Consider the following 27,403-nt stretch of genomic DNA (forward strand, 5'->3'; position numbering starts at 1 on the left):
ATGGAAACCCTGGCCTCCTTTTGGGCCCGTGACCCCTGTGACCTGAGCGACCTCGGAGAGCAGTCGTGTGTTTGGGGTGAGTGGATGAGGAACTCAGTTTAAAGTATAAGTACAGTAGGAAAATATTCAGTTACAAGTAAAAGTCCAACAGCAACATGTACTTAAAGTATCAAAGGTTTTATTTGTACATGATATATTGTATTAGTACACTGATGCAGAAACAGGTAAGCAGTAGCAGTAAGTAAAGCTTAAAATAGATATATTTAAGTAAAGTAAAAGTACTTCACAATTGTACTTGAGTAAATGTACTTAGTTACGTTCCGCAGTTTGATATTCAGAAAAATCCTAGCCTGACTCAGTCCAAAGTTAACAAAGCCCATCTCTAAAGTTCACTCACAAACACGTCACATCTTGATGGTATAATCTTTTTTTACTATATTTGAACCCAAAACACAATCTTTTCCTCAACCTAACTGAATAGTTTTGTTGTCTAAACCTAACAAAGTAGTTTTGTTGTCTAAACTTAACTAAGTAGTTTTGTTGTCTAAACCTAACTAAGTAGTTTTGTTGTCTAAACCTCATCAAGTATTGTTCTATCAACCTAACAAAGTAGTTTTGTTGTCTAAACCTAACAAAGTAGTTTTGTTGTCTAAACTTAACTAAGTCCTTTTGTTGTCTAAACCTCATTAAGTAGTGTTGTTCTATCAACCTAACAAAGTAGTTTTGTTGTCTAAACTTAACTAAGTAGTTTTGTTGTCTAAACCTCATTAAGTAGTGTTGTTCTATCAACCTAACAAAGTAGTTTTGTTGTCTAAACTTAACTAAGTAGTTTTGTTGTCTCAACCTAACTAAGTGGTTTTGTTGTCTCAACCTAACAAAGTAGCTTTGTTGTCGCAACCTAACTAAGTAGTTTTGTTGTCTCAACCTAACAAAGTAGCTTTGTTGTCGCAACCTAAGTAGTTTTGTTGTCGCAACCTAACTAAGTAGTTTTGTTGTCTCGACCTAACAAAGTAGTTTTGTTGTCTTAACCTAACTAAGTAGTTTTGTTGTCTCAACCTAACAAAGTAGCTTTGTTGTCGCAACCTAACTAAGTAATTTTGTTGTCGCAACCTAACTAAGTAGTTTTGTTGTCTCGACCTAACAAAGTAGTTTTGTTGTCTTAACCTAACTAAGTAGTTTTGTTGTCTCGACCTAACAAAGTAGTTTTGTTGTCTCAACCTAACAAAGTAGTTTTGTTGTCTTAACCTAACTAAGTAGCTTTGTTGTCTTAACCTAACTAAGTCGTTTTTTTGTCTAAACCTAACTAAGTAGTTTTGTTGTCTAAACCTAACTAAGTAGTTTTGTTGTCTTGACCTAACAAAGTAGTTTTGTTGTCGCAACCTAACTAAGTAGCTTTGTTGTCTCAACCTAACTAAGTAGCTTTGTTGTCTCAACTTAACTAAGTAGTTTTGTTGTCTAAACCTAACTAAGTAGTTTTTTTGTCTAAACCTAACTGAGTAGTTTTGCTTTCTAAACCTAACTAAGTAGCTTTGTTGTCTTAACCTAACAAAGTAGTTTTGTTTCGCAACCTAAGTAGCTTTGTTGTCTCAACCTAACTAAGTAGCTTTGTTGTCTAAACCTAACTAAGTAGTTTAGTTGTAGTTTGTTTGTCTAAACCTCATCAAGTATTGTTGTCTCAACCTAACTAAGTAGTGTTGTTGTCTCAACCTAACTAAGTAGTTTTGTTGTCTAAACCTCATTAAGTAGTGTTGTTCTATCAACCTAACTAAGTAGTGTTGTTGTCTCAACCTAACTAAGTAGTTTTGTTGTCTAAACCTCATTAAGTAGTGTTGTTCTATCAACCTAACTAAGTAGTGTTGTTGTCTCAACCTAACTAAGTGGTTTTGTTGTCTCAACCTAACTAAGTAGCTTTGTTGTTGCAACCTAAGTAGTTTTGTTGTCTCAACCTAAGTAGCTTTTTTTGTCTAAACCTAACTAAGTAGCTTTTTTGTCTAAACCTAACTGAGTAGTTTTGTTGTCTCGACCTAACAAAGTAGTTTTGTTGTCGCAACCTAACTAAGTAGCTTTGTTGTCTCAACCTAAATAAGTAGATTTGTTGTCTTAACCTAACAAAGTAGTTTTGTTGTCGCAACCTAACTAAGTAGCTTTGTTGTCTCAACCTAACTAAGTAGTTTTTTTGTCTAAACCTAACTGAGTAGTTTTGCTTTCTAAACCTAACTAAGTAGCTTTGTTGTCTCAACCTAACTAAGTAGCTTTGTTGTCTCAACCTAACTAAGTAGTTTTGTTGTCTAAACCTAACTAAGTAGTTTTTTTGTCTAAACCTAACTGAGTAGTTTTGCTTTCTAAACCTAACTAAGTAGCTTTGTTGTCTTAACCTAAATAAGTAGCTTTGTTGTCTTAACCTAACAAAGTAGTTTTGTTTCGCAACCTAACTAAGTAGCTTTGTTGTCGCAACCTAACTAAGTAGCTTTGTTGTCTCAACCTAACTAAGTAGCTTTGTTGTCGCAACCTAACTAAGTAGCTTTGTTGTCTCAACCTAACTAAGTAGCTTTGTTGTCTCAACCTAACTAAGTAGTTTTGTTGTCTAAACCTAACTAAGTAGTTTTGTTGTCTAAACTTAACTAAGTAGTTTTGTTGTCTAAACCTAACTAAGTAGTTTTGTTGTCTAAACCTAACAAAGTAGTTTTGTTGTCTAAACTTAACTAAGTAGTTTTGTTGTCTAAACCTAACTAAGTAGTTTTGTTGTCTAAACCTCATCAAGTATTGTTCTATCAACCTAACAAAGTAGTTTTGTTGTCTAAACCTAACAAAGTAGTTTTGTTGTCTAAACTTAACTAAGTCGTTTTGTTGTCTAAACCTCATTAAGTAGTGTTGTTCTATCAACCTAACAAAGTAGTTTTGTTGTCTAAACTTAACTAAGTAGTTTTGTTGTCTAAACCTCATTAAGTAGTGTTGTTCTATCAACCTAACAAAGTAGTTTTGTTGTCTAAACTTAACTAAATAGTTTTGTTGTCTCAACCTAACTAAGTGGTTTTGTTGTCTCAACCTAACTAAGTGGTTTTGTTGTCTCAACCTAACAAAGTAGCTTTGTTGTCGCAACCTAACTAAGTAGTTTTGTTGTCTCAACCTAACAAAGTAGCTTTGTTGTCGCAACCTAAGTAGTTTTGTTGTCGCAACCTAACTAAGTAGTTTTGTTGTCTCGACCTAACAAAGTAGTTTTGTTGTCTTAACCTAACTAAGTAGTTTTGTTGTCTCAACCTAACAAAGTAGCTTTGTTGTCGCAACCTAACTAAGTAGTTTTGTTGTCGCAACCTAACTAAGTAGTTTTGTTGTCTCGACCTAACAAAGTAGTTTTGTTGTCTTAACCTAACTAAGTAGTTTTGTTGTCTCAACCTAACAAAGTAGTTTTGTTGTCTCAACCTAACAAAGTAGTTTTGTTGTCTTAACCTAACTAAGTAGCTTTGTTGTCTTAACCTAACTAAGTCGTTTTTTTCTCTAAACCTAACTAAGTAGTTTTGTTGTCTAAACCTAACTAAGTAGTTTTGTTGTCTCGACCTAACAAAGTAGTTTTGTTGTCGCAACCTAACTAAGTAGCTTTGTTGTCTCAACCTAACTAAGTAGCTTTGTTGTCTCAACTTAACTAAGTAGTTTTGTTGTCTAAACCTAACTAAGTCGTTTTTTTGTCTAAACCTAACTGAGTAGTTTTGCTTTCTAAACCTAACTAAGTAGCTTTGTTGTCTTAACCTAAATAAGTAGCTTTGTTGTCTTAACCTAACAAAGTAGTTTTGTTTCGCAACCTAACTAAGTAGCTTTGTTGTCTCAACCTAACTAAGTAGCTTTGTTGTCTCAACTTAACTAAGTAGTTTTGTTGTCTAAACCTAACTAAGTAGTTTTTTTGTCTAAACCTAACTGAGTAGTTTTGCTTTCTAAACCTAACTAAGTAGCTTTGTTGTCTTAACCTAACAAAGTAGTTTTGTTTCGCAACCTAACTAAGTAGCTTTGTTGTCTCAACCTAACTAAGTAGTTTTGTTGTCTAAACCTAACTAAGTAGTTTAGTTGTAGTTTGTTTGTCTAAACCTCATCAAGTATTGTTGTCTCAACCTAACTAAGTAGTGTTGTTGTCTCAACCTAACTAAGTAGTTTTGTTGTCTAAACCTCATTAAGTAGTGTTGTTCTATCAACCTAACTAAGTAGTGTTGTTGTCTCAACCTAACTAAGTGGTTTTGTTGTCTCAACCTAACTAAGTAGCTTTGTTGTTGCAACCTAACTAAGTAGTTTTGTTGTCTCAACCTAAGTAGCTTTTTTGTCTAAACCTAACTAAGTAGCTTTTTTGTCTAAACCTAACTGAGTAGTTTTGTTGTCTCGACCTAACAAAGTAGTTTTGTTGTCGCAACCTAACTAAGTAGCTTTGTTGTCTCAACCTAAATAAGTAGATTTGTTGTCTTAACCTAACAAAGTAGTTTTGTTGTCGCAACCTAACTAAGTAGCTTTGTTGTCTCAACCTAACTAAGTAGTTTTTTTGTCTAAACCTAACTGAGTAGTTTTGCTTTCTAAACCTAACTAAGTAGCTTTGTTGTCTCAACCTAACTAAGTAGCTTTGTTGTCTCAACCTAACTAAGTAGTTTTGTTGTCTAAACCTAACTAAGTAGTTTTTTTGTCTAAACCTAACTGAGTAGTTTTGCTTTCTAAACCTAACTAAGTAGCTTTGTTGTCTTAACCTAAATAAGTAGCTTTGTTGTCTTAACCTAACAAAGTAGTTTTGTTTCGCAACCTAACTAAGTAGCTTTGTTGTCTCAACCTAACTAAGTAGCTTTGTTGTCGCAACCTAACTAAGTAGCTTTGTTGTCTCAACCTAACTAAGTAGCTTTGTTGTCTCAACCTAACTAAGTAGTTTTGTTGTCTCGACCTAACAAAGTAGTTTTGTTGTCTAAACTTAACTAAGTAGTTTTGTTGTCTCAACCTAACTAAGTGGTTTTGTTGTCTCAACCTAACTAAGTGGTTTTGTTGTCTCAACCTAACAAAGTAGCTTTGTTGTCGCAACCTAACTAAGTAGTTTTGTTGTCTCAACCTAACAAAGTAGCTTTGTTGTCGCAACCTAAGTAGTTTTGTTGTCGCAACCTAACTAAGTAGTTTTGTTGTCTCGACCTAACAAAGTAGTTTTGTTGTCTTAACCTAACTAAGTAGTTTTGTTGTCTCAACCTAACAAAGTAGCTTTGTTGTCGCAACCTAACTAAGTAGTTTTGTTGTCGCAACCTAACTAAGTAGTTTTGTTGTCTCGACCTAACAAAGTAGTTTTGTTGTCTTAACCTAACTAAGTAGTTTTGTTGTCTAAACTTAACTAAGTAGTTTTGTTGTCTCAACCTAACTAAGTGGTTTTGTTGTCTCAACCTAACTAAGTGGTTTTGTTGTCTCAACCTAACAAAGTAGCTTTGTTGTCGCAACCTAACTAAGTAGTTTTGTTGTCTCAACCTAACAAAGTAGCTTTGTTGTCGCAACCTAAGTAGTTTTGTTGTCGCAACCTAACTAAGTAGTTTTGTTGTCTCGACCTAACAAAGTAGTTTTGTTGTCTTAACCTAACTAAGTAGTTTTGTTGTCTCAACCTAACAAAGTAGCTTTGTTGTCGCAACCTAACTAAGTAGTTTTGTTGTCGCAACCTAACTAAGTAGTTTTGTTGTCTCGACCTAACAAAGTAGTTTTGTTGTCTTAACCTAACTAAGTAGTTTTGTTGTCTCAACCTAACAAAGTAGTTTTGTTGTCTCAACCTAACAAAGTAGTTTTGTTGTCTTAACCTAACTAAGTAGCTTTGTTGTCTTAACCTAACTAAGTCGTTTTTTTCTCTAAACCTAACTAAGTAGTTTTGTTGTCTAAACCTAACTAAGTAGTTTTGTTGTCTCGACCTAACAAAGTAGTTTTGTTGTCGCAACCTAACTAAGTAGCTTTGTTGTCTCAACCTAACTAAGTAGCTTTGTTGTCTCAACTTAACTAAGTAGTTTTGTTGTCTAAACCTAACTAAGTCGTTTTTTTGTCTAAACCTAACTGAGTAGTTTTGCTTTCTAAACCTAACTAAGTAGCTTTGTTGTCTTAACCTAAATAAGTAGCTTTGTTGTCTTAACCTAACAAAGTAGTTTTGTTTCGCAACCTAACTAAGTAGCTTTGTTGTCTCAACATAACTAAGTAGCTTTGTTGTCTCAACTTAACTAAGTAGTTTTGTTGTCTAAACCTAACTAAGTAGTTTTTTTGTCTAAACCTAACTGAGTAGTTTTGCTTTCTAAACCTAACTAAGTAGCTTTGTTGTCTTAACCTAACAAAGTAGTTTTGTTTCGCAACCTAACTAAGTAGCTTTGTTGTCTCAACCTAACTAAGTAGTTTTGTTGTCTAAACCTAACTAAGTAGTTTAGTTGTAGTTTGTTTGTCTAAACCTCATCAAGTATTGTTGTCTCAACCTAACTAAGTAGTGTTGTTGTCTCAACCTAACTAAGTAGTTTTGTTGTCTAAACCTCATTAAGTAGTGTTGTTCTATCAACCTAACTAAGTAGTGTTGTTGTCTCAACCTAACTAAGTGGTTTTGTTGTCTCAACCTAACTAAGTAGCTTTGTTGTTGCAACCTAACTAAGTAGTTTTGTTGTCTCAACCTAAGTAGCTTTTTTGTCTAAACCTAACTAAGTAGCTTTTTTGTCTAAACCTAACTGAGTAGTTTTGTTGTCTCGACCTAACAAAGTAGTTTTGTTGTCGCAACCTAACTAAGTAGCTTTGTTGTCTCAACCTAAATAAGTAGATTTGTTGTCTTAACCTAACAAAGTAGTTTTGTTGTCGCAACCTAACTAAGTAGCTTTGTTGTCTCAACCTAACTAAGTAGTTTTTTTGTCTAAACCTAACTGAGTAGTTTTGCTTTCTAAACCTAACTAAGTAGCTTTGTTGTCTCAACCTAACTAAGTAGCTTTGTTGTCTCAACCTAACTAAGTAGTTTTGTTGTCTAAACCTAACTAAGTAGTTTTTTTGTCTAAACCTAACTGAGTAGTTTTGCTTTCTAAACCTAACTAAGTAGCTTTGTTGTCTTAACCTAAATAAGTAGCTTTGTTGTCTTAACCTAACAAAGTAGTTTTGTTTCGCAACCTAACTAAGTAGCTTTGTTGTCTCAACCTAACTAAGTAGCTTTGTTGTCGCAACCTAACTAAGTAGCTTTGTTGTCTCAACCTAACTAAGTAGCTTTGTTGTCTCAACCTAACTAAGTAGTTTTGTTGTCTCGACCTAACAAAGTAGTTTTGTTGTCTAAACTTAACTAAGTAGTTTTGTTGTCTCAACCTAACTAAGTGGTTTTGTTGTCTCAACCTAACTAAGTGGTTTTGTTGTCTCAACCTAACAAAGTAGCTTTGTTGTCGCAACCTAACTAAGTAGTTTTGTTGTCTCAACCTAACAAAGTAGCTTTGTTGTCGCAACCTAAGTAGTTTTGTTGTCGCAACCTAACTAAGTAGTTTTGTTGTCTCGACCTAACAAAGTAGTTTTGTTGTCTTAACCTAACTAAGTAGTTTTGTTGTCTCAACCTAACAAAGTAGCTTTGTTGTCGCAACCTAACTAAGTAGTTTTGTTGTCGCAACCTAACTAAGTAGTTTTGTTGTCTCGACCTAACAAAGTAGTTTTGTTGTCTTAACCTAACTAAGTAGTTTTGTTGTCTCGACCTAACAAAGTAGTTTTGTTGTCTCAACCTAACAAAGTAGTTTTGTTGTCTTAACCTAACTAAGTAGCTTTGTTGTCTTAACCTAACTAAGTCGTTTTTTTGTCTAAACCTAACTAAGTAGTTTTGTTGTCTAAACCTAACTAAGTAGTTTTGTTGTCTCGACCTAACAAAGTAGTTTTGTTGTCGCAACCTAACTAAGTAGCTTTGTTGTCTCAACCTAACTAAGTAGCTTTGTTGTCTCAACTTAACTAAGTAGTTTTGTTGTCTAAACCTAACTAAGTAGTTTTTTTGTCTAAACCTAACTGAGTAGTTTTGCTTTCTAAACCTAACTAAGTAGCTTTGTTGTCTTAACCTAAATAAGTAGCTTTGTTGTCTTAACCTAACAAAGTAGTTTTGTTTCGCAACCTAACTAAGTAGCTTTGTTGTCTCAACCTAACTAAGTAGCTTTGTTGTCTCAACCTAACTAAGTAGTTTTGTTGTCTAAACCTAACTAAGTAGTTTTTTTGTCTAAACCTAACTGAGTAGTTTTGCTTTCTAAACCTAACTAAGTAGCTTTGTTGTCTTAACCTAAATAAGTAGCTTTGTTGTCTTAACCTAACAAAGTAGTTTTGTTTCGCAACCTAACTAAGTAGCTTTGTTGTCGCAACCTAACTAAGTAGCTTTGTTGTCTCAACCTAACTAAGTAGCTTTGTTGTCGCAACCTAACTAAGTAGCTTTGTTGTCGCAACCTAACTAAGTAGTTTTGTTGTCTAAACCTAACTAAGTAGTTTTTTTGTCTAAACCTAACTGAGTAGTTTTGCTTTCTAAACCTAACTAAGTAGCTTTGTTGTCTTAACCTAACAAAGTAGTTTTGTTTCGCAACCTAACTAAGTAGCTTTGTTGTCTCAACCTAACTAAGTAGCTTTGTTGTCTAAACCTAACGAAGTAGTTTAGTTGTAGTTTGTTTGTCTAAACCTCATCAAGTATTGTTGTCTCAACCTAACTAAGTAGTGTTGTTGTCTCAACCTAACTAAGTAGTTTTGTTGTCTAAACCTCATTAAGTAGTGTTGCTCTATCAACCTAACTAAGTAGTGTTGTTGTCTCAACCTAACTAAGTGGTTTTGTTGTCTCAACCTAACTAAGTAGCTTTGTTGTTGCAACCTAACTAAGTAGTTTTGTTGTCTCAACCTAAGTAGCTTTTTTGTCTAAACCTAACTAAGTAGCTTTTTTGTCTAAACCTAACTGAGTAGTTTTGTTGTCGCAACCTAACTAAGTAGCTTTGTTGTCTCAACCTAAATAAGTAGATTTGTTGTCTTAACCTAACAAAGTAGTTTTGTTGTCGCAACCTAACTAAGTAGCTTTGTTGTCTCAACCTAACTAAGTAGTTTTTTTGTCTAAACCTAACTGAGTAGTTTTGCTTTCTAAACCTAACTAAGTAGCTTTGTTGTCTCAACCTAACTAAGTAGCTTTGTTGTCTCAACCTAACTAAGTAGTTTTGTTGTCTAAACCTAACTAAGTAGTTTTTTTGTCTAAACCTAACTGAGTAGTTTTGCTTTCTAAACCTAACTAAGTAGCTTTGTTGTCTTAACCTAAATAAGTAGCTTTGTTGTCTTAACCTAACAAAGTAGTTTTGTTTCGCAACCTAACTAAGTAGCTTTGTTGTCTCAACCTAACTAAGTAGCTTTGTTGTCTCAACCTAACTAAGTAGTTTTGTTGTCTAAACCTAACTAAGTAGTTTAGTTGTAGTTTGTTTGTCTAAACCTCATCAAGTATTGTTGTCTCAACCTAACTAAGTAGTGTTGTTGTCTCAACCTAACTAAGTAGTTTTGTTGTCTAAACCTCATTAAGTAGTGTTGTTCTATCAACCTAACTAAGTAGTGTTGTTGTCTCAACCTAACTAAGTGGTTTTGTTGTCTCAACCTAACTAAGTAGCTTTGTTGTTGCAACCTAACTAAGTAGTTTTGTTGTCTCAACCTAAGTAGCTTTTTTGTCTAAACCTAACTAAGTAGCTTTTTTGTCTAAACCTAACTGAGTAGTTTTGTTGTCTCGACCTAACAAAGTAGTTTTGTTGTCGCAACCTAACTAAGTAGCTTTGTTGTCTCAACCTAACAAAGTAGTTTTGTTGTCTTAACCTAACAAAGTAGTTTTGTTGTCGCAACCTAACTAAGTAGCTTTGTTGTCTCAACCTAACTAAGTAGTTTTGTTGTCTAAACCTAACTGAGTAGTTTTGCTTTCTAAACCTAACTAAGTAGCTTTGTTGTCTTAACCTAAATAAGTAGCTTTGTTGTCTTAACCTAACAAAGTAGTTTTGTTTCGCAACCTAACTAAGTAGCTTTGTTGTCGCAACCTAACTAAGTAGCTTTGTTGTCTCAACCTAACTAAGTAGCTTTGTTGTCTCAACCTAACTAAGTAGTTTTGTTGTCTAAACCTAACTAAGTAGTTTTTATGTCTAAACCTAACTGAGTAGTTTTGCTTTCTAAACCTAACTAAGTAGCTTTGTTGTCTTAACCTAACAAAGTAGTTTTGTTGTCGCAACCTAACTAAGTAGCTTTGTTGTCGCAACCTAACTAAGTAGCTTTGTTGTCGCAACCTAACTAAGTAGTTTTGTTGTCTAAACCTAACTAAGTAGTTTTTTTGTCTAAACCTAACTGAGTAGTTTTGCTTTCTAAACCTAACTAAGTAGCTTTGTTGTCTTAACCTAACAAAGTAGTTTTGTTTCGCAACCTAACTAAGTAGCTTTGTTGTCTCAACCTAACTAAGTAGCTTTGTTGTCTCAACCTAACTAAGTAGTTTTGTTGTCTAAACCTAACTAAGTAGTTTAGTTGTAGTTTGTTTGTCTAAACCTCATCAAGTATTGTTGTCTCAACCTAACTAAGTAGTGTTGTTGTCTCAACCTAACTAAGTAGTTTTGTTGTCTAAACCTCATTAAGTAGTGTTGTTCTATCAACCTAACTAAGTAGTGTTGTTGTCTCAACCTAACTAAGTGGTTTTGTTGTCTCAACCTAACTAAGTAGCTTTGTTGTTGCAACCTAACTAAGTAGTTTTGTTGTCTCAACCTAAGTAGCTTTTTTGTCTAAACCTAACTAAGTAGTTTTGTTGTCGCAACCTAACTAAGTAGCTTTGTTGTCTCAACCTAACTAAGTAGTTTTTTTGTCTAAACCTAACTGAGTAGTTTTGCTTTCTAAACCTAACTAAGTAGCTTTGTTGTCTTAACCTAAATAAGTAGCTTTGTTGTCTTAACCTAACAAAGTAGTTTTGTTTCGCAACCTAACTAAGTAGCTTTGTTGTCGCAACCTAACTAAGTAGCTTTGTTGTCGCAACCTAACTAAGTAGCTTTGTTGTCTCAACCTAACTAAGTAGTTTTGTTGTCTAAACCTAACTAAGTAGTTTTTATGTCTAAACCTAACTGAGTAGTTTTGCTTTCTAAACCTAACTAAGTAGCTTTGTTGTCTTAACCTAACAAAGTAGTTTTGTTGTCGCAACCTAACTAAGTAGCTTTGTTGTCGCAACCTAACTAAGTAGCTTTGTTGTCGCAACCTAACTAAGTAGTTTTGTTGTCTAAACCTAACTAAGTAGTTTTTTTGTCTAAACCTAACTGAGTAGTTTTGCTTTCTAAACCTAACTAAGTAGCTTTGTTGTCTTAACCTAACAAAGTAGTTTTGTTTCGCAACCTAACTAAGTAGCTTTGTTGTCTCAACCTAACTAAGTAGCTTTGTTGTCTCAACCTAACTAAGTAGTTTTGTTGTCTAAACCTAACTAAGTAGTTTAGTTGTAGTTTGTTTGTCTAAACCTCATCAAGTATTGTTGTCTCAACCTAACTAAGTAGTGTTGTTGTCTCAACCTAACTAAGTAGTTTTGTTGTCTAAACCTCATTAAGTAGTGTTGTTCTATCAACCTAACTAAGTAGTGTTGTTGTCTCAACCTAACTAAGTGGTTTTGTTGTCTCAACCTAACTAAGTAGCTTTGTTGTTGCAACCTAACTAAGTAGTTTTGTTGTCTCAACCTAAGTAGCTTTTTTGTCTAAACCTAACTAAGTAGCTTTTTTGTCTAAACCTAACTGAGTAGTTTTGTTGTCTCGACCTAACAAAGTAGTTTTGTTGTCGCAACCTAACTAAGTAGCTTTGTTGTCTCAACCTAAATAAGTAGATTTGTTGTCTTAACCTAACAAAGTAGTTTTGTTGTCGCAACCTAACTAAGTAGCTTTGTTGTCTCAACCTAACTAAGTAGTTTTTTTGTCTAAACCTAACTGAGTAGTTTTGCTTTCTAAACCTAACTAAGTAGCTTTGTTGTCTCAACCTAACTAAGTAGCTTTGTTGTCTCAACCTAACTAAGTAGTTTTGTTGTCTAAACCTAACTAAGTAGTTTTTTTGTCTAAACCTAACTGAGTAGTTTTGCTTTCTAAACCTAACTAAGTAGCTTTGTTGTCTTAACCTAAATAAGTAGCTTTGTTGTCTTAACCTAACTAAGTAGTTTTGTTGTCTAAACCTAACTAAGTAGTTTTTTTGTCTAAACCTAACTGAGTAGTTTTGCTTTCTAAACCTAACTAAGTAGCTTTGTTGTCTTAACCTAACAAAGTAGTTTTGTTTCGCAACCTAACTAAGTAGCTTTGTTGTCTCAACCTAACTAAGTAGCTTTGTTGTCTCAACCTAACTAAGTAGTTTTGTTGTCTAAACCTAACTAAGTAGTTTAGTTGTAGTTTGTTTGTCTAAACCTCATCAAGTATTGTTGTCTCAACCTAACTAAGTAGTGTTGTTGTCTCAACCTAACTAAGTAGTTTTGTTGTCTAAACCTCATTAAGTAGTGTTGTTCTATCAACCTAACTAAGTAGTGTTGTTGTCTCAACCTAACTAAGTGGTTTTGTTGTCTCAACCTAACTAAGTAGCTTTGTTGTTGCAACCTAACTAAGTAGTTTTGTTGTCTCAACCTAAGTAGCTTTTTTGTCTAAACCTAACTAAGTAGCTTTTTTGTCTAAACCTAACTGAGTAGTTTTGTTGTCTCGACCTAACAAAGTAGTTTTGTTGTCACAACCTAACTAAGTAGCTTTGTTGTCTCAACCTAAATAAGTAGATTTGTTGTCTTAACCTAACAAAGTAGTTTTGTTGTCGCAACCTAACTAAGTAGCTTTGTTGTCTCAACCTAACTAAGTAGTTTTTTTGTCTAAACCTAACTGAGTAGTTTTGCTTTCTAAACCTAACTAAGTAGCTTTGTTGTCTCAACCTAACTAAGTAGCTTTGTTGTCTCAACCTAACTAAGTAGTTTTGTTGTCTAAACCTAACTAAGTAGTTTTTTTGTCTAAACCTAACTGAGTAGTTTTGCTTTCTAAACCTAACTAAGTAGCTTTGTTGTCTTAACCTAAATAAGTAGCTTTGTTGTCTTAACCTAACAAAGTAGTTTTGTTTCGCAACCTAACTAAGTAGCTTTGTTGTCTCAACCTAACTAAGTAGCTTTGTTGTCTCAACCTAACTAAGTAGTTTTGTTGTCTAAACCTAACTAAGTAGTTTAGTTGTAGTTTGTTTGTCTAAACCTCATCAAGTATTGTTGTCTCAACCTAACTAAGTAGTGTTGTTGTCTCAACCTAACTAAGTAGTTTTGTTGTCTAAACCTCATTAAGTAGTGTTGTTCTATCAACCTAACTAAGTAGTGTTGTTGTCTCAACCTAACTAAGTGGTTTTGTTGTCTCAACCTAACTAAGTAGCTTTGTTGTTGCAACCTAACTAAGTAGTTTTGTTGTCTCAACCTAAGTAGCTTTTTTGTCTAAACCTAACTAAGTAGCTTTTTTGTCTAAACCTAACAGTAGTTTTGTTGTCTCGACCTAACAAAGTAGTTTTGTTGTCGCAACCTAACTAAGTAGCTTTGTTGTCTCAACCTAAATAAGTAGATTTGTTGTCTTAACCTAACAAAGTAGTTTTGTTGTCTCAACCTAACTAAGTAGTTTTTTTGTCTAAACCTAACTGAGTAGTTTTGCTTTCTAAACCTAACTAAGTAGCTTTGTTGTCTCAACCTAACTAAGTAGCTTTGTTGTCTCAACCTAACTAAGTAGTTTTGTTGTCTAAACCTAACTAAGTAGTTTTTTTGTCTAAACCTAACTGAGTAGTTTTGCTTTCTAAACCTAACTAAGTAGCTTTGTTGTCTTAACCTAAATAAGTAGCTTTGTTGTCTCAACCTAACTAAGTAGCTTTGTTGTCGCAACCTAACTAAGTAGCTTTGTTGTCTCAACCTAACTAAGTAGTTTTGTTGTCTAAACCTAACTAAGTAGTTTTGTTGTCTAAACTTAACTAAGTAGTTTTGTTGTCTAAACCTAACTAAGTAGTTTTGTTGTCTAAACCTAACAAAGTAGTTTTGTTGTCTAAACTTAACTAAGTAGTTTTGTTGTCTAAACCTAACTAAGTAGTTTTGTTGTCTAAACCTCATCAAGTATTGTTCTATCAACCTAACAAAGTAGTTTTGTTGTCTAAACCTAACAAAGTAGTTTTGTTGTCTAAACTTAACTAAGTCGTTTTGTTGTCTAAACCTCATTAAGTAGTGTTGTTCTATCAACCTAACAAAGTAGTTTTGTTGTCTAAACTTAACTAAGTAGTTTTGTTGTCTAAACCTCATTAAGTAGTGTTGTTCTATCAACCTAACAAAGTAGTTTTGTTGTCTAAACTTAACTAAGTAGTTTTGTTGTCTCAACCTAACTAAGTGGTTTTGTTGTCTCAACCTAACAAAGTAGCTTTGTTGTCGCAACCTAACTAAGTAGTTTTGTTGTCTCAACCTAACAAAGTAGCTTTGTTGTCGCAACCTAAGTAGTTTTGTTGTCGCAACCTAACTAAGTAGTTTTGTTGTCTCGACCTAACAAAGTAGTTTTGTTGTCTTAACCTAACTAAGTAGTTTTGTTGTCTCAACCTAACAAATTAGCTTTGTTGTCGCAACCTAACTAAGTAGTTTTGTTGTCGCAACCTAACTAAGTAGTTTTGTTGTCTCGACCTAACAAAGTAGTTTTGTTGTCTTAACCTAACTAAGTAGTTTTGTTGTCTCGACCTAACAAAGTAGTTTTGTTGTCTCAACCTAACAAAGTAGTTTTGTTGTCTTAACCTAACTAAGTAGCTTTGTTGTCTTAACCTAACTAAGTCGTTTTGTTGTCTAAACCTAACTAAGTAGTTTTGTTGTCTAAACCTAACTAAGTAGTTTTGTTGTCTCGACCTAACAAAGTAGTTTTGTTGTCGCAACCTAACTAAGTAGCTTTGTTGTCTCAACCTAACTAAGTAGCTTTGTTGTCTCAACTTAACTAAGTAGTTTTGTTGTCTAAACCTAACTAAGTAGTTTTTTTGTCTAAACCTAACTGAGTAGTTTTGCTTTCTAAACCTAACTAAGTAGCTTTGTTGTCTTAACCTAAATAAGTAGCTTTGTTGTCTTAACCTAACAAAGTAGTTTTGTTTCGCAACCTAACTAAGTGGTTTTGTTGTCTCAACCTAACTAAGTAGCTTTGTTGTTGCAACCTAACTAAGTAGTTTTGTTGTCTCAACCTAAGTAGCTTTTTTGTCTAAACCTAACTAAGTAGCTTTTTTGTCTAAACCTAACTGAGTAGTTTTGTTGTCTCGACCTAACAAAGTAGTTTTGTTGTCGCAACCTAACTAAGTAGCTTTGTTGTCTCAACCTAAATAAGTAGATTTGTTGTCTTAACCTAACAAAGTAGTTTTGTTGTCGCAACCTAACTAAGTAGCTTTGTTGTCTCAACCTAACTAAGTAGTTTTTTTGTCTAAACCTAACTGAGTAGTTTTGCTTTCTAAACCTAACTAAGTAGCTTTGTTGTCTCAACCTAACTAAGTAGCTTTGTTGTCTCAACCTAACTAAGTAGTTTTGTTGTCTAAACCTAACTAAGTAGTTTTTTTGTCTAAACCTAACTGAGTAGTTTTGCTTTCTAAACCTAACTAAGTAGCTTTGTTGTCTTAACCTAAATAAGTAGCTTTGTTGTCTTAACCTAACAAAGTAGTTTTGTTTCGCAACCTAACTAAGTAGCTTTGTTGTCTCAACCTAACTAAGTAGCTTTGTTGTCTCAACCTAACTAAGTAGTTTTGTTGTCTAAACCTAACTAAGTAGTTTAGTTGTAGTTTGTTTGTCTAAACCTCATCAAGTATTGTTGTCTCAACCTAACTAAGTAGTGTTGTTGTCTCAACCTAACTAAGTAGTTTTGTTGTCTAAACCTCATTAAGTAGTGTTGTTCTATCAACCTAACTAAGTAGTGTTGTTGTCTCAACCTAACTAAGTGGTTTTGTTGTCTCAACCTAACTAAGTAGCTTTGTTGTTGCAACCTAACTAAGTAGTTTTGTTGTCTCAACCTAAGTAGCTTTTTTGTCTAAACCTAACTAAGTAGCTTTTTTGTCTAAACCTAACAGTAGTTTTGTTGTCTCGACCTAACAAAGTAGTTTTGTTGTCGCAACCTAACTAAGTAGCTTTGTTGTCTCAACCTAAATAAGTAGATTTGTTGTCTTAACCTAACAAAGTAGTTTTGTTGTCTCAACCTAACTAAGTAGTTTTTTTGTCTAAACCTAACTGAGTAGTTTTGCTTTCTAAACCTAACTAAGTAGCTTTGTTGTCTCAACCTAACTAAGTAGCTTTGTTGTCTCAACCTAACTAAGTAGTTTTGTTGTCTAAACCTAACTAAGTAGTTTTTTTGTCTAAACCTAACTGAGTAGTTTTGCTTTCTAAACCTAACTAAGTAGCTTTGTTGTCTTAACCTAAATAAGTAGCTTTGTTGTCTCAACCTAACTAAGTAGCTTTGATGTCGCAACCTAACTAAGTAGCTTTGTTGTCTCAACCTAACTAAGTAGTTTTGTTGTCTAAACCTAACTAAGTAGTTTTGTTGTCTAAACTTAACTAAGTAGTTTTGTTGTCTAAACCTAACTAAGTAGTTTTGTTGTCTAAACCTAACAAAGTAGTTTTGTTGTCTAAACTTAACTAAGTAGTTTTGTTGTCTAAACCTAACTAAGTAGTTTTGTTGTCTAAACCTCATCAAGTATTGTTCTATCAACCTAACAAAGTAGTTTTGTTGTCTAAACCTAACAAAGTAGTTTTGTTGTCTAAACTTAACTAAGTCGTTTTGTTGTCTAAACCTCATTAAGTAGTGTTGTTCTATCAACCTAACAAAGTAGTTTTGTTGTCTAAACTTAACTAAGTAGTTTTGTTGTCTAAACCTCATTAAGTAGTGTTGTTCTATCAACCTAACAAAGTAGTTTTGTTGTCTAAACTTAACTAAGTAGTTTTGTTGTCTCAACCTAACTAAGTGGTTTTGTTGTCTCAACCTAACAAAGTAGCTTTGTTGTCGCAACCTAACTAAGTAGTTTTGTTGTCTCAACCTAACAAAGTAGCTTTGTTGTCGCAACCTAAGTAGTTTTGTTGTCGCAACCTAACTAAGTAGTTTTGTTGTCTCGACCTAACAAAGTAGTTTTGTTGTCTTAACCTAACTAAGTAGTTTTGTTGTCTCAACCTAACAAATTAGCTTTGTTGTCGCAACCTAACTAAGTAGTTTTGTTGTCTCGACCTAACAAAGTAGTTTTGTTGTCTTAACCTAACTAAGTAGTTTTGTTGTCTCGACCTAACAAAGTAGTTTTGTTGTCTCAACCTAACAAAGTAGTTTTGTTGTCTTAACCTAACTAAGTAGCTTTGTTGTCTTAACCTAACTAAGTCGTTTTGTTGTCTAAACCTAACTAAGTAGTTTTGTTGTCTAAACCTAACTAAGTAGTTTTGTTGTCTCGACCTAACAAAGTAGTTTTGTTGTCGCAACCTAACTAAGTAGCTTTGTTGTCTCAACCTAACTAAGTAGCTTTGTTGTCTCAACTTAACTAAGTAGTTTTGTTGTCTAAACCTAACTAAGTAGTTTTTTTGTCTAAACCTAACTGAGTAGTTTTGCTTTCTAAACCTAACTAAGTAGCTTTGTTGTCTTAACCTAAATAAGTAGCTTTGTTGTCTTAACCTAACAAAGTAGTTTTGTTTCGCAACCTAACTAAGTAGCTTTGTTGTCTCAACCTAACTAAGTAGCTTTGTTGTCTCAACCTAACTAAGTAGTTTTGTTGTCTAAACCTAACTAAGTAGTTTAGTTGTAGTTTGTTTGTCTAAACCTCATCAAGTATTGTTGTCTCAACCTAACTAAGTAGTGTTGTTGTCTCAACCTAACTAAGTAGTTTTGTTGTCTAAACCTCATTAAGTAGTGTTGTTCTATCAACCTAACTAAGTAGTGTTGTTGTCTCAACCTAACTAAGTGGTTTTGTTGTCTCAACCTAACTAAGTAGCTTTGTTGTTGCAACCTAACTAAGTAGTTTTGTTGTCTCAACCTAAGTAGCTTTTTTGTCTAAACCTAACCAAGTAGCTTTTTTGTCTAAACCTAACTGAGTAGTTTTGTTGTCTCGACCTAACAAAGTAGTTTTGTTGTCGCAACCTAACTAAGTAGCTTTGTTGTCTCAACCTAAATAAGTAGATTTGTTGTCTTAACCTAACAAAGTAGTTTTGTTGTCGCAACCTAACTAAGTAGCTTTGTTGTCTCAACCTAACTAAGTAGTTTTTTTGTCTAAACCTAACTGAGTAGTTTTGCTTTCTAAACCTAACTAAGTAGCTTTGTTGTCTCAACCTAACTAAGTAGCTTTGTTGTCTCAACCTAACTAAGTAGTTTTGTTGTCTAAACCTAACTAAGTAGTTTTTTTGTCTAAACCTAACTCAGTAGTTTTGCTTTCTAAACCTAACTAAGTAGCTTTGTTGTCTTAACCTAAATAAGTAGCTTTGTTGTCTTAACCTAACAAAGTAGTTTTGTTTCGCAACCTAACTAAGTAGCTTTGTTGTCGCAACCTAACTAAGTAGCTTTGTTGTCTCAACCTAACTAAGTAGCTTTGTTGTCGCAACCTAACTAAGTAGCTTTGTTGTCTCAACCTAACTAAGTAGTTTTGTTGTCTAAACCTAACTAAGTAGTTTTTATGTCTAAACCTAACTGAGTAGTTTTGCTTTCTAAACCTAACTGAGTAGCTTTGTTGTCTCGACCTAACAAAGTAGTTTTGTTGTCTTAACCTAACTAAGTAGTTTTGTTGTCTAAACCTCATTAAGTAGTGTTGTTCTATCAACCTAACAAAGTAGTTTTGTTGTCTAAACTTAACTAAGTAGTTTTGTTGTCTCAACCTAACTAAGTGGTTTTGTTGTCTCAACCTAACAAAGTAGCTTTGTTGTCGCAACCTAACTAAGTAGTTTTGTTGTCTCAACCTAACAAAGTAGCTTTGTTGTCGCAACCTAAGTAGTTTTGTTGTCGCAACCTAACTAAGTAGTTTTGTTGTCTCGACCTAACAAAGTAGTTTTGTTGTCTTAACCTAACTAAGTAGTTTTGTTGTCTCAACCTAACAAATTAGCTTTGTTGTCGCAACCTAACTAAGTAGTTTTGTTGTCGCAACCTAACTAAGTAGTTTTGTTGTCTCGACCTAACAAAGTAGTTTTGTTGTCTTAACCTAACTAAGTAGTTTTGTTGTCTCGACCTAACAAAGTAGTTTTGTTGTCTCAACCTAACAAAGTAGTTTTGTTGTCTTAACCTAACTAAGTAGCTTTGTTGTCTTAACCTAACTAAGTCGTTTTGTTGTCTAAACCTAACTAAGTAGTTTTGTTGTCTAAACCTAACTAAGTAGTTTTGTTGTCTCGACCTAACAAAGTAGTTTTGTTGTCGCAACCTAACTAAGTAGCTTTGTTGTCTCAACCTAACTAAGTAGCTTTGTTGTCTCAACTTAACTAAGTAGTTTTGTTGTCTAAACCTAACTAAGTAGTTTTTTTGTCTAAACCTAACTGAGTAGTTTTGCTTTCTAAACCTAACTAAGTAGCTTTGTTGTCTTAACCTAAATAAGTAGCTTTGTTGTCTTAACCTAACAAAGTAGTTTTGTTTCGCAACCTAACTAAGTAGCTTTGTTGTCTCAACCTAACTAAGTAGCTTTGTTGTCTCAACCTAACTAAGTAGTTTTGTTGTCTAAACCTAACTAAGTAGTTTAGTTGTAGTTTGTTTGTCTAAACCTCATCAAGTATTGTTGTCTCAACCTAACTAAGTAGTGTTGTTGTCTCAACCTAACTAAGTAGTTTTGTTGTCTAAACCTCATTAAGTAGTGTTGTTCTATCAACCTAACTAAGTAGTGTTGTTGTCTCAACCTAACTAAGTGGTTTTGTTGTCTCAACCTAACTAAGTAGCTTTGTTGTTGCAACCTAACTAAGTAGTTTTGTTGTCTCAACCTAAGTAGCTTTTTTGTCTAAACCTAACCAAGTAGCTTTTTTGTCTAAACCTAACTGAGTAGTTTTGTTGTCTCGACCTAACAAAGTAGTTTTGTTGTCGCAACCTAACTAAGTAGCTTTGTTGTCTCAACCTAAATAAGTAGATTTGTTGTCTTAACCTAACAAAGTAGTTTTGTTGTCGCAACCTAACTAAGTAGCTTTGTTGTCTCAACCTAACTAAGTAGTTTTTTTGTCTAAACCTAACTGAGTAGTTTTGCTTTCTAAACCTAACTAAGTAGCTTTGTTGTCTCAACCTAACTAAGTAGCTTTGTTGTCTCAACCTAACTAAGTAGTTTTGTTGTCTAAACCTAACTAAGTAGTTTTTTTGTCTAAACCTAACTCAGTAGTTTTGCTTTCTAAACCTAACTAAGTAGCTTTGTTGTCTTAACCTAAATAAGTAGCTTTGTTGTCTTAACCTAACAAAGTAGTTTTGTTTCGCAACCTAACTAAGTAGCTTTGTTGTCGCAACCTAACTAAGTAGCTTTGTTGTCTCAACCTAACTAAGTAGCTTTGTTGTCGCAACCTAACTAAGTAGCTTTGTTGTCTCAACCTAACTAAGTAGTTTTGTTGTCTAAACCTAACTAAGTAGTTTTTATGTCTAAACCTAACTGAGTAGTTTTGCTTTCTAAACCTAACTAAGTAGCTTTGTTGTCTCGACCTAACAAAGTAGTTTTGTTGTCTTAACCTAACTAAGTAGTTTTGTTGTCTCGACCTAACAAAGTAGTTTTGTTGTCTCAACCTAACAAAGTAGTTTTGTTGTCTTAACCTAACTAAGTAGCTTTGTTGTCTTAACCTAACTAAGTCGTTTTGTTGTCTAAACCTAACTAAGTAGTTTTGTTGTCGAAACCTAACTAAGTAGTTTTGTTGTCTCGACCTAACAAAGTAGTTTTGTTGTCGCAACCTAACTAAGTAGCTTTGTTGTCTCAACCTAACTAAGTAGCTTTGTTGTCTCAACTTAACTAAGTAGTTTTGTTGTCTAAACCTAACTAAGTAGTTTTTTTGTCTAAACCTAACTGAGTAGTTTTGCTTTCTAAACCTAACTAAGTAGCTTTGTTGTCTTAACCTAAATAAGTAGCTTTGTTGTCTTAACCTAACAAAGTAGTTTTGTTTCGCAACCTAACTAAGTAGCTTTGTTGTCTCAACCTAACTAAGTAGCTTTGTTGTCTCAACCTAACTAAGTAGTTTTGTTGTCTAAACCTAACTAAGTAGTTTAGTTGTAGTTTGTTTGTCTAAACCTCATCAAGTATTGTTGTCTCAACCTAACTAAGTAGTGTTGTTGTCTCAACCTAACTAAGTAGTTTTGTTGTCTAAACCTCATTAAGTAGTGTTGTTCTATCAACCTAACTAAGTAGTGTTGTTGTCTCAACCTAACTAAGTGGTTTTGTTGTCTCAACCTAACTAAGTAGCTTTGTTGTTGCAACCTAACTAAGTAGTTTTGTTGTCTCAACCTAAGTAGCTTTTTTGTCTAAACCTAACTAAGTAGCTTTTTTGTCTAAACCTAACTGAGTAGTTTTGTTGTCTCGACCTAACAAAGTAGTTTTGTTGTCGCAACCTAACTAAGTAGCTTTGTTGTCTCAACCTAAATAAGTAGATTTGTTGTCTTAACCTAACAAAGTAGTTTTGTTGTCGCAACCTAACTAAGTAGCTTTGTTGTCTCAACCTAACTAAGTAGTTTTTTTGTCTAAACCTAACTGAGTAGTTTTGCTTTCTAAACCTAACTAAGTAGCTTTGTTGTCTCAACCTAACTAAGTAGCTTTGTTGTCTCAACCTAACTAAGTAGTTTTGTTGTCTAAACCTAACTAAGTAGTTTTTTTGTCTAAACCTAACTGAGTAGTTTTGCTTTCTAAACCTAACTAAGTAGCTTTGTTGTCTTAACCTAAATAAGTAGCGTTGTTGTCTTAACCTAACAAAGTAGTTTTGTTTCGCAACCTAACTAAGTAGCTTTGTTGTCGCAACCTAACTAAGTAGCTTTGTTGTCTCAACCTAACTAAGTAGCTTTGTTGTCGCAACCTAACTAAGTAGCTTTGTTGTCTCAACCTAACTAAGTAGTTTTGTTGTCTAAACCTAACTAAGTAGTTTTTATGTCTAAACCTAACTGAGTAGTTTTGCTTTCTAAACCTAACTAAGTAGCTTTGTTGTCTTAACCTAACAAAGTAGTTTTGTTGTCGCAACCTAACTAAGTAGCTTTGTTGTCGCAACCTAACTAAGTAGTTTTGTTGTCTAAACCTAACTAAGTAGTTTTTTTGTCTAAACCTAACTGAGTAGTTTTGCTTTCTAAACCTAACTAAGTACACTAACTGAGTACACCTGTACAATGAGGAGTAACTTTTCGTAAGATATCATAAAAACTTGTTTGAGGAGATGTTGTCTTACCTAATGGTTTTTGAATGACAACAATTTATGTCCTTTAGTGTGCAGTGACGATTCTTCCTTTTTGCGTGTCATCTTACGTAGTCTGTAGTGACTACAATGTCAATATCTGTGTGAATATGTAACGCTCAGAGGTCGTGACGTTGTATAAACTGGAGGGAGGGTCAAACAAACAGGACTTGTTCGGTGTTCATGTCCCAAAGTGTTATTGAAGTTATTTTAAAGTAATGTCAGTTACACACTTGTTTTCTTCTCTCCCGTTATCTACGTTTTACTGAGTTTTTGTACTTATTTTAAGTCCAAACTTGATGTTTTTCCTAAACTTAACCATAGTTTTGTTTCCTAAAACAACTAAAACGTTTGTATTTCCCCTTGAAAGGTTTGAGCTAACCATCGGAGCACTGAGGTTACCTGAGGTTATATAATGGATAATTCTTCGTCAGTACTAGTTTCCATACAGTCACATGAAGAGTAGAATAAGTATTCTAGTACATACTCATTTTTATACTTGTACAAATTAAAACAAACAAGATATATTGTGTTAATCCATGAGCTGCTGGTATCTTTGGAGTCAGTCCACATGTTTCCAGTCTTTCTGCTAAGCTAAGCTAACGGCCTCTTGGCTGTATCTTCATACGAGCATCATATGTATCTGACAAGTATTTTCCAGAATGTTAAACTACTCTTTCAACAACAAATAATGTGAGAATCATTTAATGATGAATAATTATTCCATTATTACTATTATTATTATTATTATTATTATGTGAATCATTTAACATGTGGAGCTCAATAAAACGTGGTGTGGACCGATGCGCCTGAACGCAGCTTCTCTCTGCTGACTGAGGAAACTTTTCTACTTTTATTTAAATGCCACATTCAGCAGCGTGAGACTCATTCATCAAACAGAAGAGTTTCCTCTGAGAACTCTGGGGAACCAAACGCTTCGGCAGGTTCCACGTCTGCCTCAAAGGAAAGATATCCAGAGTGGTTTATATGAAGATTCATCTTTTAATTTCCTCCACGTCTCTTCGCTCAGAGGGTTCAATTCATCAAGAGGTTGTTTCTCCTTCTGAACGTCTGAGCTGGAACCCTGAAGTTCCTATGGTGTCCACTAGGTGGTGCTCCGAAAATACTTTGACCGGATCAACGAGATGCGAAGCACAAAGTAGTTTATGGTCATAACAGCTAAAGTCTAGTGGTGAACACAGAAGAAGAAGCAGCTAGAAGTAGATCTACTCCGGTTCTAAAGATATCCATCTCTTCAAGTAGCAACATTAAAATGTTATTGTTGCTTTAAATATTATCTTTGCTTGTTTGTTTACTTTTGTTGACTGTATGACTTTCATATTTGTTCATAATGTTTACTGAGGAGAGATTCTGTTTTTTTAAATCTTAACTTGCTTCTTTTATTTATTTTTTGTTGCGTTTCTGATTTTTTACTGTGCAAACAAATACATCTCAAAAATAAAATCTCATATTTTAATAGTAACAATATCCTGTCTGTATCTGTCTCTCTCTCTCTCTCTCCGTCTGTCTGTCTGTCTCTCTCTCTCCATCTGTCTCTCTCTCTGTCTCTCCGTCTGTCTGTCTGTCTCTGTGTCTCTCTGTCTCTCTCTCTCTGTCTCTCTCTCTCCATCTGTTTTTCTGTCTATCTCTCTCTCTCGCCGTCTGTCTCTCTCTCTCTCTGTCTATCTCTCTCTCTCTTTGTCTGTCTGTCTCTCAGAGTCTCCGTGTGTCTTCACCAGTCCTCCTCCTGCTGGTCTCATGTGGACTGATCAGGTCTCTCCTCACCTCCAGAGAAACAAACAGGTACCAACATTTATGTCCTCTTATGTTTGAGTTTTTAATATTTCAGGCTGTTCAACACAGTTTGTAGATTAAACTACATCAATGAACTATAACTTGTGTATCATCCACGTAATCGTGAAGGATGACGTCAAACACAGGACTTTCACCCAGGAAACCTCTGTTCAGGTCCTGTGTGGAACAATGTTGCACTAGTTATCACATAACGTCCCGTACTTCAGACGCACTGATTGCCATTGTAGTAAAAAACTAAATAAAATATATTTTCTTAAGAAATCATGCAAACAGTTGAATGAGGATACGTTGATCAATCTACTTGTTTAACAATTACTAAAGAAATCCACTGTTAATTATACAAAGCCACCGTTTTTAACATATTTCCAGATCAAAAGCAGTAACCCTGTCATCTTATTGTCCACTAACGCGGGTCCTGTTGTACCCGACATTAAACCAGCTTCAGGACACTCTGCTGCAGAGAGAAGAGCAGCTGGTCCGACTGCAGGACGAGAACAACAAACTCAGAGAGTTCCTCAGCTCGTCCTTTGTGAGGAACCTGGAGAGAAAGGCAAAGGTTGGTTCACTGTCTCCATTAACTCTCGTGTACTTTAATAAAGAGAAGGACAGGCTGAGACATCCTGACTAGTGGGGCTCACAAACTGGATCCTACAACTTTCATCTTCTAGACATTAAACAACTGTTTTCACACGCTGAGGAGTAAAACCAAGCGGCTGGTCTCACCCAGCATTCATAGCTACACCCACTAAGAACAGAGCGCCATAATTCATAGAGTATTCCTCAAATAGTTCCGTAAGTTATGCACTTAATCATGAACCTAAATAAGTATTTCACCAACTTACATTAAACCTACGTTGTGTTTCCAGTGAAGACAGAAGTTTATTTTGAAAAGACTGTATTCAGGTAACAAGCAGAAATTGACACGTGTTGCTGGACTTTTGTTGGAAAACGCATTAAAAATGAGAAGTTACTTTTCTTAAGATATCAAATGAACCGTTGTATGAAGCAACATTGAACCAGTAAACTGAACTTAACGTGTTCAGTCAGTGAAGTTTCTCTCAGAGGACAGTTTCAAACATTTACCAAACAGTTGTCTATCTAACACATCATCTTTAGTCAAATGGAAATGTGCTTGTAGCTGCATTGACACGTGACAATAACAGACATTTTAAAACTTAGATGTATGCATCACCAATCTCAAGACTCAAACCTCTGCAAGCCTTTTGTCAAAGTTAATTGAAATAAATCGAGTCCACAATGAATTTGCCAGTACAAATAGACAAATACAGAAACATTCACAGTTTGTCTGATGAACATAATGATAGAACCAGAAAGCTGTAAATTAACCACTTTGCTTTGTCTTCGTAGAAACTAACCACCGATGGGAGGAGGAGTCTGAAGAGAAACCTGACCTACGGTGATGATGGATCTCTCCAGAACCTTCATCATCAGCTCCAAACCTCCCAGCAGGTCAGCAAGAGAGTCTGCAGAAACCTCACCACCGAGTTCTGCTCCTCCTCCTCCGAGACGTCCTCCTCCTCCTCAGAGCCAAACCTGGACCTCTGGGTCCTACGAACGCTGGGACTGAAGGACCGGGATACTATCGACATGTCCAACGAGTCCTCGTCCTTGTCTGGATACAACAACCTCAGCAGTTTAGATTACAATGCTGCCGAGTCCCCGTCCTCTGAATACACTCTCGCCTCCTCTTTCAGCCCTTCAGTCTCCACTTCTACGCCGTCTTCTGTACACAGCTACTGCCAGACACCGACGCAGCAAACTGATTACAGGTGCAACGCTGCCGAACGCCACAAAGCAAACTGTGGAAATCCTGTAGAGTCACCTCAGATCTGCGCAACTTCTCTGTGTCAACGCTTCACTGCCACCGGACTGACCGGACAGCATGAAGACCCTGAAGCTGGGATCAGGAGCTACAGCACATCAACCGCCTTCAGATCTCAACTGCCAACGGAAGAACGACCTTTCAACCAGTCTGCAGACGGAGCTGAGATCTACTTCATGACAACTCTGGAGGGAAACCCAACAAAACCTCCGGCTTACTGGTCTTCACTGAGAGGTACCCGGACACCATCACAGGACACAATCCAGTTCAGTCCACCTTTCTCCCCCATCTCGTCTTGGAGTCCAGTCGTGAACCAGCTTTGGACACCCGGCGGCGGCGGCAGCGGGAGCCCAACGACTCCGTCAGCAGGATCTCAGCCTCCTGCAACGCCTCAAACGCCTCGCAGCCGGACAGATTTGGCATTCAGTATGTCCCTCAGTCCGTCCTGCAGCGTCAAGACCCACAGCTTCCCCCAGGGGCAAGCATTCGTCAGGAAGGACACCGAGGGAAGATGCAACTTCACTTGGGTGCCCACACAAAGACCATAGGCAGCTCAGGAAAGCTTCAGATTTTGTGAACTGAACAAGAGGCCAAACTTTCAGGACTATGAGTCCACGTTGAACTTGTTGCTGGATTCTTAAGACTTTTGTTCTGGGTTTACACAAAACCATGAAAGTATCAAAACGAAGGCAACACTTCATCCAGATATTTCTTCTAACGGTTCTCGAACTTCCCTCAAAGGCCTTGATACAATACGATCTGATGGAAAGACTTGTTCTTTGTTCAAACTTTATGATTCTGACTTCAACAAGGATCTCATTCACTTTTCAAAACAGCTGTGTTTTGTTCAACCTCATCACTGTTAAAAAAATGTTAAATAATCAATTGCTAAAAGGTGGTAAAATGAGACTAACCAATTTATTTTAGGATTCAGGAGCCAAACTGTGGAACATTTAGGAATGTAGCCAACTTACACCGAGTGTAACATTAAGAATGAAAAGATGCCGATACGCTTCGGTTTATGTTTACTTTGACTGTGAAACTGCCACTAAAAATATCACCAATGACTCGTGTGCCCTTTTGTGTCCATTGTTATATTATTATGTTAAATACCATAAAAAAACAGAAAGTGCCACAAAGTAATAACTGCCTCAGAAAAAAAGACAACTGCACTGATGGTATTAATAATAATTAGTACTAAACAGTAACTACAGATGATGTGTTACCCTAACGTCAGCGGTACAAACTGTGAAGCTGCCACTGATTGGTCGGAGGGTTGAATGTCCAGAAGGACGCGTGACGTGAATGTTGCTGAATTTGTGAAAGACATCACTGCCGTTGTTGATAACTCTGTTTTCACACCACCAGCTGGTTTAGAACAAAGAGAACCAGACGTTGCTGGAGCTTAACTTCTGTCAGGTATCAGTTCGAGCTAGAAGGATAAATCT

The 27,403-nt window shown here is 35.1% G+C and overlaps 1 protein-coding gene across 1 annotated transcript; it reads left to right on the plus strand.

Moving 5' to 3' along the window:
• On the plus strand, window positions 1–26,503 carry gmnc (geminin coiled-coil domain containing). Its single transcript, XM_076082763.1, has 4 exons — window positions 1–76; window positions 24,015–24,100; window positions 24,552–24,668; window positions 25,481–26,503. The coding sequence occupies exons 1-4, from the start codon at window positions 1–3 to the stop codon at window positions 26,501–26,503; spliced, it is 1,302 nt and encodes a 433-aa protein (XP_075938878.1).
• Window positions 26,504–27,403: the final 900 nt, after the last annotated feature.

This window comes from Anarhichas minor, unplaced genomic scaffold, assembly GCF_050575085.1.
Source record: "Anarhichas minor isolate MPS153535 unplaced genomic scaffold, ASM5057508v1 ptg000102l, whole genome shotgun sequence".
In the NCBI taxonomy this organism is placed as follows: domain Eukaryota; kingdom Metazoa; phylum Chordata; class Actinopteri; order Perciformes; family Anarhichadidae; genus Anarhichas; species Anarhichas minor.

Bases quoted from the DNA above. Each gene is read 5' to 3' on its own strand.
- gmnc (XM_076082763.1), top strand. From the start codon at position 1: ATGGAAACCCTGGCCTCCTTTTGGGCCCGTGACCCCTGTGACCTGAGC. The intron at 24,101-24,551 runs GTACCAACATTT...ACATTAAACCAG, and splicing joins ACCTCCAGAGAAACAAACAG to CTTCAGGACACTCTGCTGCA. The intron at 24,669-25,480 runs GTTGGTTCACTG...TTGTCTTCGTAG, and splicing joins ACCTGGAGAGAAAGGCAAAG to AAACTAACCACCGATGGGAG.